At 37.9% G+C, this 19,561-nt stretch overlaps 3 protein-coding genes across 3 annotated transcripts; 2 read left to right on the top strand and 1 right to left on the bottom strand.

Annotated features, from left to right (window-relative positions):
* The first annotated feature begins 1,555 nt into the window (after nucleotides 1-1,555).
* LOC104612983 (GDSL esterase/lipase At1g54790-like) lies at nucleotides 1,556-4,834 on the top strand. The gene is made up of 5 exons (XM_010280659.3): nucleotides 1,556-1,841; nucleotides 2,630-2,830; nucleotides 3,186-3,352; nucleotides 3,573-3,843; nucleotides 4,337-4,834. The coding sequence occupies exons 1-5, from the start codon at nucleotides 1,601-1,603 to the stop codon at nucleotides 4,603-4,605; spliced, it is 1,149 nt and encodes a 382-aa protein (XP_010278961.1). The 5' UTR covers nucleotides 1,556-1,600; the 3' UTR covers nucleotides 4,606-4,834.
* Nucleotides 4,835-5,000: 166 nt separating this feature from the next.
* Nucleotides 5,001-7,079, bottom strand: LOC104612994 (UPF0603 protein At1g54780, chloroplastic-like). The gene is made up of 3 exons (XM_010280669.3): nucleotides 6,531-7,079; nucleotides 6,104-6,296; nucleotides 5,001-5,373 (listed from the first exon to the last, which is right to left on the bottom strand). Exons 1-3 carry the CDS (start codon nucleotides 6,972-6,974, stop codon nucleotides 5,126-5,128), a joined length of 885 nt encoding a protein of 294 aa, XP_010278971.1. The 5' UTR covers nucleotides 6,975-7,079; the 3' UTR covers nucleotides 5,001-5,125.
* A 323-nt stretch (nucleotides 7,080-7,402) lies between these two features.
* LOC104613002 (tagatose-6-phosphate ketose/aldose isomerase, putative (Mog1/PsbP/DUF1795-like photosystem II reaction center PsbP family protein)) lies at nucleotides 7,403-12,163 on the top strand. Its single transcript, XM_010280680.3, has 8 exons — nucleotides 7,403-7,856; nucleotides 9,265-9,344; nucleotides 9,569-9,629; nucleotides 10,642-10,699; nucleotides 10,907-10,964; nucleotides 11,283-11,355; nucleotides 11,519-11,639; nucleotides 11,804-12,163. The coding sequence occupies exons 1-7, from the start codon at nucleotides 7,515-7,517 to the stop codon at nucleotides 11,609-11,611; spliced, it is 765 nt and encodes a 254-aa protein (XP_010278982.1). The 5' UTR covers nucleotides 7,403-7,514; the 3' UTR covers nucleotides 11,612-11,639; nucleotides 11,804-12,163.
* Nucleotides 12,164-19,561: the final 7,398 nt, after the last annotated feature.

Genomic DNA, 19,561 nt, shown 5'->3' with positions numbered 1-19,561 from the left:
ATTAAAATGTGAAACAGACAATAGGGTAGCTTTTCAGGGAAAGTGTGAAGTAGGGATCAAAAATCAAGTGTGGATGGTCCCCAACCACGAGATTTTACCGTGGATGAGAAATTGGGGTGTGGACGGGACTTGTCCACGCTATATTGGGGTGTGGATAGGACCGGTCCCATCCACACCCAGCCAAATGCGACCAAATCTTGAACGGTCCTGTCCACGAGATTTAAGCAGTTCCAAACACTGCCTTAGTATGTTAGCTGGTTTGTTTCAGTAGAAACAGGGATTTGAATCCCCTTATTACCAAAATTGAGGATGGGGTTTTAATAGTGTGGTGCTGTACTATTCAAACAACCTCTACGGTGATTCGGGTGTAGGGATGCAACTTGGGCGGGTCCAACCTGAAATTTTACATGGGTTGGGCTTGATTTTTCGATCCTCAAGTTGGGCTCAGGCCTAAGAATTTAGACTTTTTTATTTTTCGGGCTGGGCCTAGCCCTTAGGTAGCCCAAACTTGGCTTGATTATAAACATACATATATACATAAATATATACATATTTATGTATATACATATATATTTGTATACATATTTACATATATACACACATATATGTATACATATTTACATAAAAAATATACATACATGTATAATTTTAGAATGGGTTCATTGACCAACCTGAGCTCGGCCCAGTCCCAAGCTCAATCCGAGTACATTAAACTATAATGCAGGCTAGATGCAGGTTGAAAAGTCAGACTTGACCTTAGACTCAAACCTTAAATCCAAATTTTAGGGTTGGGCCTGCACCCCTATATCACCATTCACCAAATATAGAGAAAAAAAGCAATACGAGAAAGAGAGAGGACTCCCACTAGACGCTATCTCAAGTCCCGCCGAGGGACGATCTTGGCTCACTATCACTAACAACAGTACAGCACTTTGCCACTTTGGGTGGCCAGGATGGCTTTGCAATCTGCTGAAGGAAAACTCAATCCTTTGCTTTCAAGTTTTCATTATATGGATGTGATCCAACTTATTTTCAGACCATTTGCTTTTGCATAATATCGAAAATGCCCTTCAATGTTAAGACAATAATTATAATTAAGTAATCAAGTTTATTGTTCATATACATTTTGGTCACTAATCTAAGGCAGAGTTTGAGAATGCTTATTTCAAAAATAAATACTTATATAATATGTATTTATTCTAATAAACGCTCACAAGTGTTTAGTAAAAAAGCACTTATTTCAGATAGTACATGTATTTTGAAAATGACAAGAAGGAAATAAGCACTTATTTCCCAAATGCAAATTAGTACTTATTGATGTGATTTCAGCCTAAAATAAGTGTCTGTTGGTTTAATCACTCCCAAACTTAGACTAAATTCTTTAGTCGGCACAATTTCAGGTAAGGGCAAATATGGTAAGTTAATACCGGGTAGGGGCAAGTATGGTATTCTGAAATAAACACGTGTAAGCTGGTTTAGGGGTCACTTGTACGACAAACATATTCCACCAACTTTCAAACTTTTTTCGTAGTGATTGGTACTTTGGTAGTTGGTTAACATACAAACAGCTTGGATGTAACACAGTTCCATTGCGGTAGACATGGTTCTGAATATTCCCTCTCTCTCGTTTCTCACCTTAATTTTCCTGTTTTCTTCACCCCTGGCAGAGACGATTGATTTCAGTTATCCGGCAGTGTTCAACTTTGGAGATTCGAATTCCGACACGGGTGGTCTTGTTGCTGCAGGGATCGGTGAAAGTCTTGACCCACCTAATGGACAGACCTATTTCCACAAGCCATCTGGGCGGTTCTGTGATGGCCGCCTGATCATTGATTTCCTGAGTAAGTTCTCTGAAACTAAATGGGGGATTTTGTATTATAGTTTGTTTTAAGTATGAAGCAACAGAGAACAGACTCCATGGGGGCTCATAGAGTCATCAGTCATGCATCTATTATTTACAAGTTGGAATCCTGGATCAACAGTTCTGGATTGTTCACCACTGTTGGCAATTCAACTCTTTGTATTGCCTGCAACCCAGAAACTAACTCTGAAACCACCATCCAATCAAGAGATATATTTGATAGACAAGGAAATTGGAAGGCAGATAGGACCAGTAATTTAATGAAGCATATGCTAGTCCTGAACTTCTCTGAGTTCTCTCTCTCTCTCTCTCTATTAATATGATAATTCACATAAGTAGGAAATAGTTTAACCAGTCCGCAAACAAAGTTTTTTATCCAATCTTATCTTCTTCTCAGGGTGTTTATATTTTTAGCCAATTAAGAAACCTTTATTTTATTATGGTAAGAACACATTTAAGTAATTTTAGTATTTGTTAATGCAATGTGAGTACTTTTTTGCAAACAATGAACTATGAAAATAATGTTGTAATATTACTCTGTCTATTAGAATATAATCTTGTTTCATCCATAGTACTTGATATATTCATGATCTTATACATTGAATTACATTCTCCTCTTAGAAATGATTACATTTCCATGAGACATTAAGAGTTTTTCTCAAAAGCAATGAATGGCCATTACAACTTTAGAATTACCCCTGACCATGCAAATAAATAAATAAGTCAATCCACCTTACCTGTTTCTTATTTTCCTGTATTTTGATGTAGTGGATGCAATGGACCTGCCATTTCTAAATGCCTACTTGGACTCTGTTGGCACACCAACTTTCCAGAAGGGTTGTAATTTTGCAGCTGCAGGCTCTACTATACTCCCAGCAACTGCATCATCTGTCAGCCCATTTTCATTTGGGATTCAGGTTGCTCAGTTTTTCCGATTCAAAGCTCGTGTTCTTGAATTGCTGTCTAAAAGTATGGTTCATTTACTTGTTCCTTTTCCTTTTTAAGTTTTATGAGTGTTGATCAACAATGTGCTTGCACTGACTTTGAATTGTAAATTTTCTATACTTTACTCACTATACCTGGATGTTGTATGCAGTACAACCTTCTGCAAATTTAAAACATCATTCTTCATTTCTTTATTGTGATATATTTAATTACTGAATTAATTTGTTAGCCAATAAGTAGTCATAAGCAAACCACATGCAAAACAAACGGACTGATCATTTCTACTCATCTCACACATCTATACACCAACTTCGTTGCCCTTTGGTTTTGTTATAATTATGAAATTTGGCTGACACCAATAATTTTCAATTTTTTGTAGGCAAGAAACCAAATAAATACCTCCCCCTGGAAGGTTATTTCAACCAGAGCCTTTACATGTTTGACATAGGCCAAAACGATCTTGCTGGTGCATTTTATTCTAAAACAGAGGACCAAGTTATTGCTTCAATTCCAACCATCTTGTTGGAGTTTGAAGCTGGAATTAAGGTTAGGTGAAATTCTTCCTTAATACATTAAAGTATTAAAGCATTTTTTCTACCTTATCCTTTTTAGTTTTTCTTTTCCTGAAAAAGAATAAGATAAGGTTTTAGCCATTTCTTTGTCTCAAATAAATTTTTATCCTCATTGTTTTCCATAATGTTATTACATGCCCAAGTAATTGAGAGTAAATTTCTTAACGTGTTCTTCTCTCTTGTTTTTCTTACAGAGGTTATATGACCAAGGGGCAAGGAGGTTTTGGGTTCACAATACTGGTCCTTTAGGATGCTTACCTCAGAACATTGCCACATTTGGAAAAGATCCATCTAAGCTTGATGAACTAGGATGTGTCAGCTCACATAATCGTGCTGCTAAACTTTTCAATTTACAGCTACATGCTCTTTGCAGAAAATTACAGGGCCAATTTATTGATGCAAACATTACTTATGTCGATGTTTTTTCAATAAAGGTCAACCTAATAGCAAACTATTCTCGATACGGTAAGTAGTGATATCATTTATTACACCTTGATACCTGAACCAACAAATCTGTGCATCACACACACAAATAGATATATGGCACTTGATTTCTCTGTTAGGAAGACGATTGAATGCTTGCGTGAATGTTCAAATGGCTTTTTGATCTGTTTAAGAAATGATCCTCACTCTGTACCATGAAATTAAAGTCTAGGAATGTTTTTCTTAGATAATCCATACAATTTCCTGCTAGATATTTGGTTTCTACAAGGAAATTGATTCTCTACTGTTCTCATGAAAATATTGGAAGGTATCACTAGAATATTGATAATGTGAAGGCATAGGTAAAAGAGATAATGGATTAAGTTCCAAAGACAATTATTCTTTTTATAAGTAACAATAGAAATATTGTATTAGTTCCAAAGTAAGTGTTCTAGAGATGATTAATTTCAGTTTATTTGTTCTTGTTATAATTCATAATAAAGGTAATTAATCTTTCAAGATTGAAAATTTTCAGGGTTTGAACAACCCATAATGACTTGCTGTGGGTATGGAGGTGCACCATTAAACTATGACATTCGGATCTCATGTGGCCAGACCAAGACTCTGAATGGGAGCTCAGTTACAGCCAAAGGGTGCAATGATACAACTGAATATGTAAACTGGGACGGAATCCACTATACTGAAGCTGCAAATCAATATGTCTCATCTCAAATACTGACTGGAAAATATTCTGACCCACCTTTCTCAGACAAAATGCCGTTCCTTCTCAAGCTCAAGTTCTAAGGAGCCAACTTATTCTTTTCTGCTGTAATAAATTCACATTTTTCTTTTTAATCAATATAATATATACAAATTATGTTATCAGTAAATTAGGGCTAGAAATTCAGCGATGGAATCTCATACTTCATTATCGGAAGTCATTGACATATAGTAAAATCATGTAGTGGAAATTCTTTTCTACATATGACTAATTTTATAAAATAAGGTACACAGTGAGGTTCAGTCTGTCAAAGGGCCATGTTTAGTTTGCTAGATAGATCCTTGGATACCATTATTACTTTTACGATATTTTTTATGGGTATGACAATGCTCATGGGAATAACATTTTGCAATGATTATCTACTCTCTTGGACATCATTCCAAATATATATCAGTCTGAACCTGACTAAACAGAGTAATTTTAGAATAACATTTATTTATATAGATAATGCAAAAAACTATTATTATCCTCTAGTGGGCAACTTCAAGTCAATTGGTCACTCTACACAAGAATTTGTACAACTAGCTCTTGTACACATCAAACTTACTTTTTGGAGACATAAGCATAGTATTGTGCCATAGGAACAACAAAGGCAATCACCAACAAACCTCCAACAACAAGACTGAACTGTCCACGTTTCTCCTCTGTCTCTTCCTTGGTCTTGAAGTTCGATTCTCTCTTGTTCTCATTGAACTTGGGCCCTCCAGGATCTGGGAGCCCATCAATGGAAGCAACAAGCCGTTTGGCTGTGCTATACACAGCTTCATTGTACTTTTCATCCGTAGCCAAGACTACAAACATGATACAGTAATTCAATCACCCATCAGTTATCTTCTAAAACAAAATTTATATTTCTAGCTATTGTTGAATAATATATGATAAATATAAGAAATTCCAGATGAAGATTAGTGAGTTTAAAGGTAAGTCTTAACAAGGAAAAGTGTGCCTTTTACTTGGAAGTGCTGAAATCCAATTCTAAAAAAGTACCATGTGTTCTTGCTAGCAAAATTCATAATATAAATCTTCAAAAGATCTGAACCAAAAAGCCCTTGGCTATCATGATTGCCATTAAGGAGAGAAAATGTTCTTTATCAGCATGGAAGGAAAAAAAGGAAAAAGGAAATCTAGGCAAATCAGGGAACAAATTGACCTCAATAACAAGTAAGCATGCAAATCTCAAATAAGAGAGAGAAAAAGAAACATTTATCTAATAGTATTCCTCCATTGAGCTTCAACATATTTTTATTGGCCTCCATATAATAATGGTTATTGTAGTTCAGAGATTATCAGTTTGGTGAAACATCCAGTCTATTTTCATCTCTGAGAGTAAAAGTTACAAGAAACTTCACTGAATTCTCAGAAGTTAAGGGTTTTAAGGATTTAAGGATTTAAGGATTCAGACCCATAAACTGAATTCTCGGAAGATGTAAAAATGTGTGATCCGAGTGTGCTCTTTATGAGACAATGCATGGATGTGTAATGCAAGCCTTATTGCAGAACCAAAACAATGATCTTGCTTACCGGGAAGATTTTCTGATACGGTTGCATCAAGAACAGTGTCACCAACAGCCTTGATGAATGCAGGCCCACCTGTGATCGCCCCTTCTTTCTGACTAGTAACAAGCACTACAATCCCTTTGTTGTTGCCTTCTTCAATGGTGGGATACCAACGCTCCAGAACTTGGTCAGCATACTCGAAAGCATCAGCTTTGCTCTGTCATAATATTTGGCATTTCAAACCAGAAACTAAGAAACCCAGAATCTTACAGTCCCATAGATTCTAAGCATACAAAACAAAATCACAAGAAACTTCAATATAAAATGCTTTTCTCCCATCATGTTTGAAAAATTCAAAGAGCAGAGAAACCCACATCCTTAAATCACCAAACGAGTTCCCTAAAAGAACCCGAACTACAATGTACTAAAGATAGATTGACTCCCAACTTACAGTAAGCTTGCGAACTGTGATAAAATTTATGTGAAAGTTCTTTCTGGATTCCAAATCCGAAAGTAACTGTTTCAAATCAGATCTTGTCACACGGCTAAGGACACCCGCATCGTCTACAACATATGATTCCGTCGGTGGGCCCTCACTGAGGACATCGAATTCTGATGCAATTGCTGAACCACTGGGCGAAATCGGGCAAAAATTGATAGCAAGAGTGAGTGCTAAAGCTGCTAATCCTTGGTGGACATGGGAGACCCAGCTTCTGGGGATTGAAAGTGGGGTAGCTACTGATGAAGGAGATGGTTTCTTGAGACTTGAATTGATGGGTTTGAAGTAGACAGAATTTGATCTGGGTTGAAGAGAGGCAGACAGAAGGATCTTTGAGGAGTAAGATTTTGCGCCAAAGAGAGGACAGAAAGAGTGAGGAGAGAAGATGGTTTCCATGGAAGAGAATAACAGAGAGAAATGGTAGGAAATGGAATTGAGCAGAGAGTGCTCCCTTCTCTCTCTCCCTTTCTCTCTCTCTTTCTATCGTTCTCATTTTGATGGTCTGGATTTGCGTTGGGTGAATGAATGGGTGGTCGAGTTCGAATAAGGATAAGACAAACGTTTCCACTAACGTCTAATATCCATGAAAATAAGATAAGGGTAATTAGGTCTTTTCAGTTTGTCGAAGCCAGGAGGTCAGGTGACTCAGGTTGTCCACGAATTTTCTAAAGATCGAAACACCCTTCAAATCTGTGGGTTAATTGCCAGATAAGCATATACTAGCCACGTGGCAAACATGCAGAATGATATTTATGATTCTGGGCTTCTGGCAATTTCTGAAGTCCATTACGCTTAAATAAATGCCCATTAACTTTAAGGAATTTACTCCAACTACCCCTTTGTTGCGGTGTTCCCATAATCTGTATATGATCTCTATTATCCCGTTCGACGTTATCTAGTCCGTTTGTCCGCCATGGATGTTGTCAAGACTCTCCGATGGCCATCCTTCTGCCCCTCTCTTCGCATCCCACGAAACCTCCACAATATCCTAACCCTAATCCGAAGGTACCGAATCCCAAATGGAAGCTCCTGTCCAGATTCAGTATCTGCAACACCTCCAAGAGAGAGTTCGTTCTCAAGACTGCTGCCATCTCCATTGTGTCCGTAACCGAAGCCCTAAGACTCTTTCACAAGGATTCCGTAGCTTCTGCTGACACCGTGGCTCCGAAGAAGTCGATTCTTTCTGGCATTTTGAACACGAAATCGTGGTTTCAATTCTTCGGTGATGGATTCTCTATTCGAGTTCCGCCTGAGTTCGAAGACATCATGGAACCTGAGGTATATACTATATACATAATTTTTAATGTCTTTGGTGTTGAGTTCTTTCAGAATGGATAGTCATAATAGCTGCAATAATTTAGTGGCCTTCTGTAGTGAATTTGCAATAATTTGCTCGCCGGAATTTATCCCTACTGCTATTTTCTTTTTCTTAGTACATCTCAGAGAAAAGAGGTTTTGCGTAACTTGTTAGTCACATTCTCCTTAGCTAGAGCATCTTATTTCCCTAATTCTACATGTTTCTATGGCTTAACTTTAGGCTGCGTTTGGTTTGAAGGAAAAAGTAGGGAAAAGAAAGGAAATGCAGGGAAACCTTTACAAACCTTGTAAGGGTTTCCCTACCTTTTCCTTCAAACCAAACATAGCCTTAAATGACTTTTATCGGAAAGAATAGTTGAATCATTATTGATTTCGCTTCAAAATGTAACGTTTAAATGCAATAAGCCGATTTTAGTGGAAGTTATTAAAATTCCGCTTCCAAGAGATATTTAACATCACTTGGGAGAGAGGTAAGATTAGGACTATTTAGGAGGTAGAAGCTAAATTTTATATCTCAAAGCACAGTTGGCATAAATTGGTGAAAACTAGAACTGTGACTATTGCTTCTTGAGGCATATCAAATAGATCTTAGTAGAGAATCTGCTCTGCGGTTGTCTGCTAGTAGTTACATCTCTTCAATGATCTTAAGCATATCTTTGCTTGATTTGTATCCACAATATAGTAAGGCAAGATCCCTCATAAACCCAGGGTAGGCCTATATAATACCATCTTAACTGCTAGCTGTTGTTTTTGGGATTCCATGATAAATAATGTGTGGCCACTTTATGCAAAAAATCTCAATTTAGGTTAATATCGAGTCCATCACACCCATAGCCAGAAACAACATTGGGTAGTGGCCCTATAATAAACAGCATGTGGTATTGTCATACAACCAGAGATAAGGCATCTCTGTTCTTATAAATATGAACAACTTAACGATTCCCACTGTCGATTACAAGATGCTCAACATGAATGACCCTCACTATTGGATTCATTATGGCACACTGGCACTTGTATCTTTATAGCATATAATGCTGACTAGATGACTAGATGACTAGATGTGCAAGTTCTCACCTATTCTTTACTTTTCCTTTTGTTATTCTTTCCTTTAGTTTAAGATTTGGATATCAAAACTTCTTTTTCATGAATACATTAATTGGGGGGCTGTTCACTATTTCCTTTTGGGTTCTAGTACCTAATATACCCCTTGAGATGATCATTATGTGATGAAACAATCTTCACGGGAAAGAATGGTGATTTATGTGCAAACCTATCCACCCATCCTTCTTGTGGTCAGGTACATAAAAGCTTTAATTTAACAGATACTGAATTTTTTTTTTTTTTGATTAGCTGTGGTTCACTGCTGTAGGATTTCAGTGCTGGGTTATCACTGTATGGAGATAAGGCCAAACCCAAAACTTTTGGAGCACGTTTTGCATCTCCTGATGGGTATGTCATCCCACATTGTGTTCCTGTTGTATATGCAGTGGTTATTCACATCCGACATCAGTATCAATAACTGTAACTTTTTTTATGGAAATAGTCCCCAATTTGCTCCTTATTTCCATATTTATCTTGTATTTACTTCTACTTTTACAATTTTAGTAGGTAGTATCCAAACCTTGTTCAGTATTTTCTTCTTGCAACTCTTTGTTTTATTGATTGATCCACAGGTCAGAAGTTTTGAGTGTTGTTACTCGCCCAACCAATCAGCTAAAAATCACTTTCTTAGAGGTTTGTGCAGTGTTGATTCTTGTGCTTTTGATATTTTCTCCAAAGCAAGGATATGATCTATAATTAATTCTCAGTTAAAGGGAAATCCTTTTAAATACTTTTCTAGCTTCAGCTCTTATTGACAACATGCATAAATTTTTGGAGTCATTGATGGTTAATTGTACCTTAGAACTTCGATGCTCTCCTTGGCAGTTACTGTCCTTACCAACTAGGTAGTAAACACATTAGGGGCCCTTACTTGAGGCGGGGTTACCATGTTCATATCCACCTAAGTAAAGCTTCTTACTTTTTTGTCACTGTCACTCTGATTGCTTATCATGATGGGAAAATAAGAAAGATTCTGTCTGATTTTTGTATCATTTTTTATGCACATGATAATTGATATACTACTCATCTTCAGATGTAATATCAGAATATGATTTTACTATCACCTACAATGCTTCTTAAGCATCGGCCTCTTTCTGATATCATTTTTTTGTGCATTTCTTTTCCCTTGGTTATTGGTTTATGTCTTTGATCTTTAAGCATATAGCAAGTGCCAAATACTTTTCATTCAATCTTGCATGAAAACCAGCATTTCCAGTTTCTAGTTAAGGGACTCATTTTGGGATGTGGGAATGATTTTTATGAAAAGCAAATTGTTGTTAGATCTTTATATCAACTTGACTTTAATTTTCATATTAGTTTCACCTGTCTCCTGTTTCTCCTTTTTCTATTTTTATTCTATGAAATCTTATTTTATTTGAAAAAAGGTCATTACCAATGTTGGTACAAACCATCTGGGGTATTGAGAGGGGTAGATTGGGTACAGTCCTAACCTTTGGCATTTTTTTCTTAGACTGGATCCCATGATCCCATGCATGCCACCCTGAGGTTTTACCATTACACCAACTAATAGCCCCTATGATTTTTTTCTTTTATTAAAAAAAGTATTATTTTACAGAGAACATATTGTGGGCAATTCTGGTAGATGTTCCCTGAGTAATCTCATACCATTTACTGAATTGAACAGGCCAAAGATATTACAGATTTAGGATCCTTGAAAGAGGCAGCAAATATCTTTGTTCCAGGTAAATTTGAAGTGGATTCTACTTTTAAGTTGGGAAATTGATTTTTTTTCTCTTGATAGTTTACTTCTTATTTCACTTGATGTATTAGGATATACGTATACCAACTTTGTCAAAAAAAAAAAAGAAAAGGATATATCTACTTTATCTGAGAACAAGGACCTGTCTTCACTTATCAAATTCTGCTCTATCTGGTTTTTTATTGTATAGGTGGGGCAACCTTATACTCTGCACGCACGATCAAAATCAAGGAAGATGAAGGTCTCAGGTATGCTCACTGTGCCAATATTGTAAAATCATACTTATGTATTAGGCTATAAATATGCACTGTGCCCTTAGGATGAAAATTTATGATACTTGTCTACAATTCCACTTACCTTCCCCATGACCATTGCTAAATGGGTGTGAAACCTCTGAGTCACTAGGGGGCATGATATCAAGTCAATTAACCAGTAATATATTTGAGTTCGTTTGTTGTTCTCACTTCTCAGTAAAATACTTTTAAATCATTTGGTCAAGAATATTATCTGTATCTTAAGAAGACGTCCATCTAATTTACACTGTTCTGATAATTGATTTGTTTCAGGACCTACTATTTTTATGAGTTTGGCATAGATGAACAGCATGTCGCATTAGTGGCTGCTGTTAACAGTGGGAAGGTACTTATACATGCATGTTCTTCAGTGTTTGATCACATGGTTGCTCGGTTTTGAACTTGGAATTTGAAAGGCCTTCATTTTCCATTGGAACCTTCATCTCATTTTTTTAATATTTTCAATAATTTATATTGTTTTCTTATTTAAGTTTTCCCATATTCTGCAGACATTTATTGCTGGAGCTACTGCTCCACAGTCTAAATGGGAAGAAGATGGTTTAAAGCTTCGCTCTGCTGCCATATCAATGTCTGTCCTATAATCATCCATAGGAAACATCTATTGAACAGGTTGAGAAATTATCCATCTCCTATACAATATCTTCTATTTCTTTTTTCTTTTGAACAAAGGTTTAATATGATTATGGCATTCCTATCTTCCTTTGTTTGTCTTGAACAAATTATTGTCTTCGAAGAAAATTTAAGTGCTGACGTTTTTTTTTTGGTAATTTCAGCTGTTGAAGGGCAAGTCTAAGGACCTGAAGGTCTGAAATCCATCCCTTTGGAAGAGACTCGAGAAGGCTTCTGAATGCAATCTTGTGCTTGAGCAAGTCTGAGATGTCTTCCTTCCATCACAGATACCCAATTTTGCAGCACACTGCCTACTGAATTAGGTGAAGGTTCCTTCAGTTATGAAAAAGCTGTAATGTCCACTGCCATGTCAAAGATGCAGCCAAGTGGTTGTGCTTTTCAAGGACTTCTGCTTAATAATGGGATCAAGGCATTGGAAATTTTGTAAACAAAACAACCTGAACCCTGCTATGATTCATATAGATAACATTTACAGAAAATTTTCATCTGTTTTGCCTGATAAATTACCCACATCTTCACAATCCACACTACAGTATTTGCATGGACCATATAATTCCTTGTAATATTACGAAAAAAAAAAAAACCGATGATTATATGGCAAGGACCACTTAATGGGTACAGTTTTTGATTTCTTTTCGTGGGAATGAGGTATAGTGGGTGATCCCAGCAAGTTAGGTCTGAATTCAGTCATCCCAATTCAAGGCTCAATTCCTAACTAGTACTCAGTCAATAGCACCATGGTTCAATCCCAGAGTCCACAGGACGCAAGGTGCACAAACTGAAGCTTCCAAGGGTCCCTTTGGTCACAGTCGGAATCGGATTGGTCTATTCTCTTCACCTGTTTCAGTTTGGCTCAGACTGGAATCGGAATCAGAATAGAATCCGCTGGCAAGGGAGGGGGAGGTAATGGTCATTCCCTCAAATGAGAAATGCCATTCCACCAGGAATGGGAATAGGTTTCTCATAATGCTCAACCAAATACTTAGAATTGAAATAGACCATTCCAATTCCGATTTTGAACCCCTATTTGCGTAAACCAAACGAACCCTAAATTCTTAACAAGTTACTGATTGATTCGGATTTAGGTTGGGTTAGAGCTTCAAATCAAAGGATATGGTTAAGAGAAGGCCCAAGAGTTGATCTCTGGCCCCAAATAGAAGGTCCAGTCTCATTCCCAAAACGTCTAAAATAATGACGTTCAAATAGTCTAGAATCTAACTGTGATTGTACAGTTTCCCCACCCCACCTTTTCCTATTTTTTTCTTTCAAACCAAACACAGCGTAAGAGAATGATTTCCCACAATTAAACTTTGAATGTGGGACTGTGGGAGCATCTCAGAGACTAGGGCCCGTTTGGCACTTCTTTTTTGGGAAGATCTTCTGTTAGCTATGACATGCAAAAGACGCATTGAGATTTTGCATGAAGATCTGAGCAGCTCGAAGCACGTTTGGTAGATGCATGTCTTTCCATATCTTTCCGCACGAGAATAAAACGTCTTGACAGTAAATTCAATTGAAGATTACAGCAGAAGAGTAGAGAAGAGAAGAGAAGCGAAGCGAAGCGAAGCGAAGCGAAGCGAAGAGAAGAGAAGAGAAGAAGAAAGAAAGGAGAAGGATTAGGGGCAATGGAATAGTGCTGGTGGCACCAGCTTCATTATAATATATAGGGCGGAAAAAATAAGAAGGGAAATGACCCTTGTGCCCCTACTAAGTAAAGTTACAATAACATGTTAAAATTAAAAAAGCTTTAATCAGCCAAACAGACCCTAACAAAATAAAAAAACAATTTATTTCAACACTTCCCCTCAAGTTGGAGCATAGATGCCAATCATGCCCAACTTGTGCACACAAATCATTGTGCCGCACATGATGAAGACCTTTGGTGAAGATGACTGCAAGTTGTTCTTCTGAGCTGACATATGGGGTGCACACTTCTCCATTTACAAGTTTCTCTCTAATAAAATGTTTGCCCACTTCAATGTGTTTTGTCCTATCATGGATGATTGGATTAGTTGCAATGTTGATAGCAGCCTTATTGTTGCAATAGAGTGACATAGCATTGCTAACTGTAAAACCCAGTTCTCCTAACAAATTTCTTATCCACATGATTTCAGCAACTCCATGAGACATAGCTCTGTATTCTGCTTCAGCATTAAATCTAGCCACCACACTTTACTTCTTACTTCTCCATGTGACTAGGTTCCCCCCCACAAAGAAACAATATCCACTAGTAGACTTTCAATCATCAATTGCCCCTGCCCAATCAACATCAATATATACTCCCACCTTTAAATGTCCATGTTTCTAGAACAGCAAGCCCCAACTCCAGGAAACTTTTTGAGGTATCTGAGGATCCTCTCTACAGCCTCAAGGTGAGTTGTTCTAGGATTGTGCATGAACTGACTAAGGACACCCACTGCGTAAGCAATATCAGGCCTGGTCATAGACAAATACAAGAGTCTCCCTACAAGTCTCTGAAGCTTCTTCACATCTTTCAAGAACTCTCCCTGGTTCTCCCAGTTGATGGTTAGGTTTAATTGGTGAGTCAATTGGTCTCGCCCCTAGTTTGCTTGTATCTTTTAGTAGATCTAGTATACATTTCTGTTGGGAAATAAAGATGCCCTTGTGAGAGCGGGCAACTTCAATTCCAAGGAAATAATGTAAGGGGCCTAGATCTTTCACCTCAAATTGAGTGGCTAAGAACTTTTTTAGTCTTTGTATTTCAGCCTCCCAATCTCCTATGATCACAACGTCATCCACATACACAATTAGAGTTGTAATTTTCACTTCACCTTTCTTCACAAATAGTGTGTGATCTGACAGACATTGTTTGAACCCCATCTGTTGAACTGCTAAGTGAAACTTACCAAACCAGGCTCGAGAAGATTTTTTTAGCCCATATAAAGATATTTTTAACTTGCACACTTTCTGTTCATTGCCTTTGGCATAAAAACCTGGAGGTTGGGTCATGTACACTTCCTCTTCTAAGTCACCATTCAAGAAAGCATTTTTGATGTCCAATTGGTGAAGTTCCCAATCAAGACTTGCCACCAGTAAAAGGAGAATTCTGATAGAGTTCATCTTGACTATTAGGGCAAAAGTCTCTGCATAGTCCACTCCATATACTTGTGTAAAACCTTTTGCCACCAGTCTGGCCTTGTACCTTTCAATAGTTTCATCAGCTTTATGTTTTACTGTAAACACCCACTTGCACCCCACTGGTTCCTTCCCTTCAGGAAGATCCACCAACTCCCAAGTGTCATTTTTGTGTAATGCATCAATCTCTTCCTTCATTGCATCTGTCCATTCAGGTTTGGATAAACCTTCTGCCACATTCTTAGGAACGGGGATACTGTCAATAGAGGAGAGGAATGCACGATATGAATATGAAATATGACCATAGGACACAAAGTGACAGATAGGATGATTAGTGGTACAAGATCTAACACCCTTTCTCTTAGCTATAGGAACATCAAGATCATTAATGACAGGGGAATCAACATTGAGAGGAGTAGGCATATCAATAGGAGCAAGTGTACCTGGCTGATAGGAAGGAACAACCTCCGGTGAAGCCGATGATGTTGGTTGCATAGTGTCAGGTTCTATGGATCTTGAACTCTGTTGGCTTTTGTGGTGGCGAAGAAAGACACAGAATGAAGGAGGGTCAGGTAGAGGTGGTAATTGAGTCTAAGCCTGTTTCTCCTCAACCTTACTCTCTCCCTTAGGAGAAACCGAGAAGAAATGTTGATTTTCAAAGAAGGACACGTCGATTGAGACATAGTACTTACGAGAGGCGGGATCATAGCAACGATACCCCTTTTGAGATAAAGGGTAACCAAGGAAGACACAAGGAATAGCACGAGGATCAAGTTGACCCCGAGTAGGTGACAAGTAAATGTGGAATGGGGAACAACGGAGCTGTAGAAAACAAAAGTAAATGTGAGGCCTTATACTCTAGTAACCGAGATGGCATACGGTTGATGATGCACACAGAACAACATCCATCCAAAAACATTTCGGAACATTCATATGGATTAACAAGCCACGAGCTACTTCAAGAATATATTTTTTTTTCTTTCAGCAACACCGTTTTGTTGGGGTGTCCTAGGACAAGAGTTTCGTTAAAGTGATCCACTCAAAGCAAAGAATTTCGCGAGATCACTATGGAAGTATTCCTTTGCATTGTTCGACTGGAAAATATGGATTTCAGTTTGGAATTGAGTGAACACCATGCATTAAAAGTCTTTCACAATTTTAGGCACTTCATCTCTAGATCGCATAGGGTAAACCAGGTGTATCTAGAGTAATCATCGATCAAGGTAATGAAGTACTTATGTCCAACAACATTAGAATAAACAATATGAAACGTAAATTCAGATCTTTTATTTCTCAAAGGAAAAGAGTTTCTACAATGTTTACTCAATTGACATGCCTAACACTGCAACTGACTCACTGACAAAGACTCAAACAACTTTGGAAACATAACTTTTAACGACTCAAAAGAAAAAGAAAGATGACCAAGATGACTGTGCCATAAATAGGCTTGACTCTCACATGATGAACTCAAGGACTCTATAGCCACAAGACCAACTTTATTCACCAACATGTAGAGACCATCCACCATGCTTCATCTACCAATGGTCTTCCCCGAGGCCAAATCTTGAAACACACATGAAGATGGATAGAAAGTAACTGAACAGTTCAAGGAGTGAGTAATAGTACTAATGAAAAGCAAATTTATTGGTAATTTAGGAACATGTAGTACATTAGAAAGGGTAAGGCCGAGTGGGAGAGATATGGTTCCTTGGCCGGCTATGGTGGAGAAAGAACCATCAGCTAGTCACCTTATCTCTCATAGAGAGAAGATTGTATGCCTGAAATAAATTTGACTTATCGATCTTGTGGTTTGAGTCTCCGGAGTCAATTACCCAAGAGGAATCAGAGGTATGAGATGACACATGGAAGGCAGTGGCAGTGTTACCTCATGCAGACGCAAAGGAGGTAGAAGAAGTAGAACCAGAATCCATCTAGCGAAGAGTCCTACCATATAACTCCAAATGGTCACGGAAGGAGTTGATGATCTCTTCTTTAGGGTCAAAACTGGGATGCCTTTCCTGAGTTACCATGGGACCAATCTCTTGAGAAGCCATATTAGCTGAGTTATACTTTTTTCTGATTCTACTGATTTGGTTTCTTGCTCTGATTAGTGTTGACTTCTTACCCAAATCCTGTGCCCATTTAGGTTTTCCATGGAGATCCCAACATGTATCTCTAGTGTGTCTTGTCTTCTAGCAGTGAGTGCACCAAAGTTTACTCTTATCATCTGTTCTCTTCTGAGAGTCACCCTTCTTAAAACCACCTTTGACATTAGTATCTGAACTTCTCCGGATAGCTAGGGCAACTGGCTCCCCCTCAGTACATTTCATCATATTTCTTATACTCTCTTTTGACTGAACCAAGGCATAATCCTCCTGAACTGATGGCAAGTTTTTACTTCCCAAGATCAGCACCCTGATGAACTCATATGAAGGATTCAGCCCCAAGAGGAAGGCAAATACCCGTTGCTGAGATACAAGTGATTTGTATGCCTTTGCATCTTCATCACACTTCTAGTTAACATTCTGATAGTGATCAAGTTCTTTCCATATCGATGTCAGATCTGAATAGTACACCGAGAGACTCCTTTCCCCTTACTTGCAAGTGGACAATTCAGCTTGCAATTGGTATATCTTGTCATAGTGTCTCTGTCTGAATATGTGGACTTTGCTTGTTCTCGTATTTCACAAGCAATTTCAGCCCACATAAAAGTTTTTCTCACCTATGGCAACATGGAAACCAAGAGCCATGACATCACCATACTATTTTCTTGGTTCCATCTATCATATTCAGCACTTCCGCTCTTTGGTTCCTTCACTTTCCCATTAATGTATTGTATTTTTTCCCTAGCAGTGATGTAGAGTTTTATTCCCCTAGACCATTCAAGGTAATTCAGACCATCAAAGGAAATAACAACCATGGGGAAACTCATATCCATTCCCCCATTCACTCCATTTTGACTTCCAGAAATCCCTGAACTAGCAGAATTCTCAAACGACATGGTCAATACAGAATTTTTTTATCTAAAACCTTAACTTGGGATCCCTCCTTATATCAGACCAAAAATCTCCACACACAACAAGTGATCAGTCCACACACACTTCAGTTTTTTGAACTTAATCTGTGTACAAGACCAACACCAATTTCCAGAAAAAACAATATGACAAGTCTGATTTTCAGACCTGTACGGAATAACAGTTACAACCTACTAGTTTTCCAGAAGGTCCACAAGCATTAATCACAAGGGGAGATCCTTACACACAAGACATCAAGCCAACAAGTAGAGAAAACAGGTTGTACGTGACCTACAACCACCTTTCACAGGTACAGGATCACACGATCCAAAACAAACAGAGGTAAAAACCTCACAAGGGTCTGCCGACATTCAGTGGTTTAGATCCATTTGTTTTCCTCTTGGTACACGACCAAGGAAAGAAAAAAAAGGAAAAAATAGGGTGATACCAGTTGCAGATCTGATTCGATCAACCCAGATTTACTCCTTTGTTCCGCCCAGACTCAGCAACTTGGAAAAGACACTTGATCACCCAGATTCAATGGCCAGGCTCTGATACCATCTTGATAGTAAATCCAATTGAAGATTACAGCAAAAGAGTAGAGAAGAGAAGAGAAGAGAAGAGAAGAAGGATTAGAGGCAATGGAACAGCGTTGGCGGTGCCAGCTTCATTATAATATATAGGGCGAAAAAAAATAAGGAAAATGACCCTTGTGCCCCTACTAAGTAAAGTTACAATAACAGATTAAAATTAAAAATCTTTAATCAGCCAAGCCGACCCTAACAAAATAAAAAATAATTTATTTCAACAAAATGCGAAAGACGTAGAAAGCTTTATTTGAAGCTTCCCGAAATGGGCTTCTTGCATCTTTTCGGCTCTCCATCTTTTGGTGACTAGATCTTCCATGAGCCAAACGGGAATAAGTCCGAAAATCAGTCTTCTTGGCATGTAAACAACTGAAAGACCGCACAAAAAGACGCACCAAACGGGTCCAAGTTGGTAAGGTATTACATTGATCGGATGGATGAGCCACCTAAAACCTTATCCACTTCAGTTTATCGATGAAATGGAACAATTGACAGCCGTTGAACTGGAATATCAATTTTCTTTTTCTTATATTAGATTGATAGGATAGACCCTACACGTCTCTAATTGCTCATGTCATATTATGTAGATTTTCCTAATTCTTAATGCTCTGTAGGCTTTTTGGAATCCCACCTTCCAAAATTTTTCCATCCCATCTTTTTTTTTTTTCTGTTGGTATAAGCAAACTGACTGCACTCCACCTTAGAAATCTGAAATTACAGCCCCCTCCTAGTCTACTAGTAGCCCTCCTATAAATTGCATCCTACCCGTGGATTTGGCATCGATCCACAATTAGGATTCATCCCACTTGTATGGTGGAGCTAAGATTTGTTTGAGTGGACTAAACAGTAAAAACCCCTTTTCTGTTTTGACACTCCATCTTCCTTTTTGAGGACACATTTTCTGCGATCCCATAAACCCGAGACCCCAACACACCACTATTTAGTGATAAAGACAAAATATTAGGTCAAACCCGTGTCAGATTAAAGCACTGACGTGTTCAAAACTCACTGGAAGGTGATTTATATTTAGACTCTAATAGCAAGTCAGTTGATTTGAATTGGATCTTCTTTCCTGATTAATAAATAAATTATTATTTATGTAGTTTTTTTGGATAAATTACAAACAGCCACTCTTTACTTAAATGGTCGTTACAATTAGCCCCCCAAAACTTTGTTTTGTGATAAAGACGCCTGAACCTCTGGA

This window comes from Nelumbo nucifera, chromosome 4 (genome assembly GCF_055504915.1).
Source record: "Nelumbo nucifera cultivar China Antique chromosome 4, China Antique-T2T, whole genome shotgun sequence".
NCBI lineage: Eukaryota > Viridiplantae > Streptophyta > Magnoliopsida > Proteales > Nelumbonaceae > Nelumbo > Nelumbo nucifera.
This window is presented reverse-complemented; position numbering and strand designations above follow the sequence as displayed.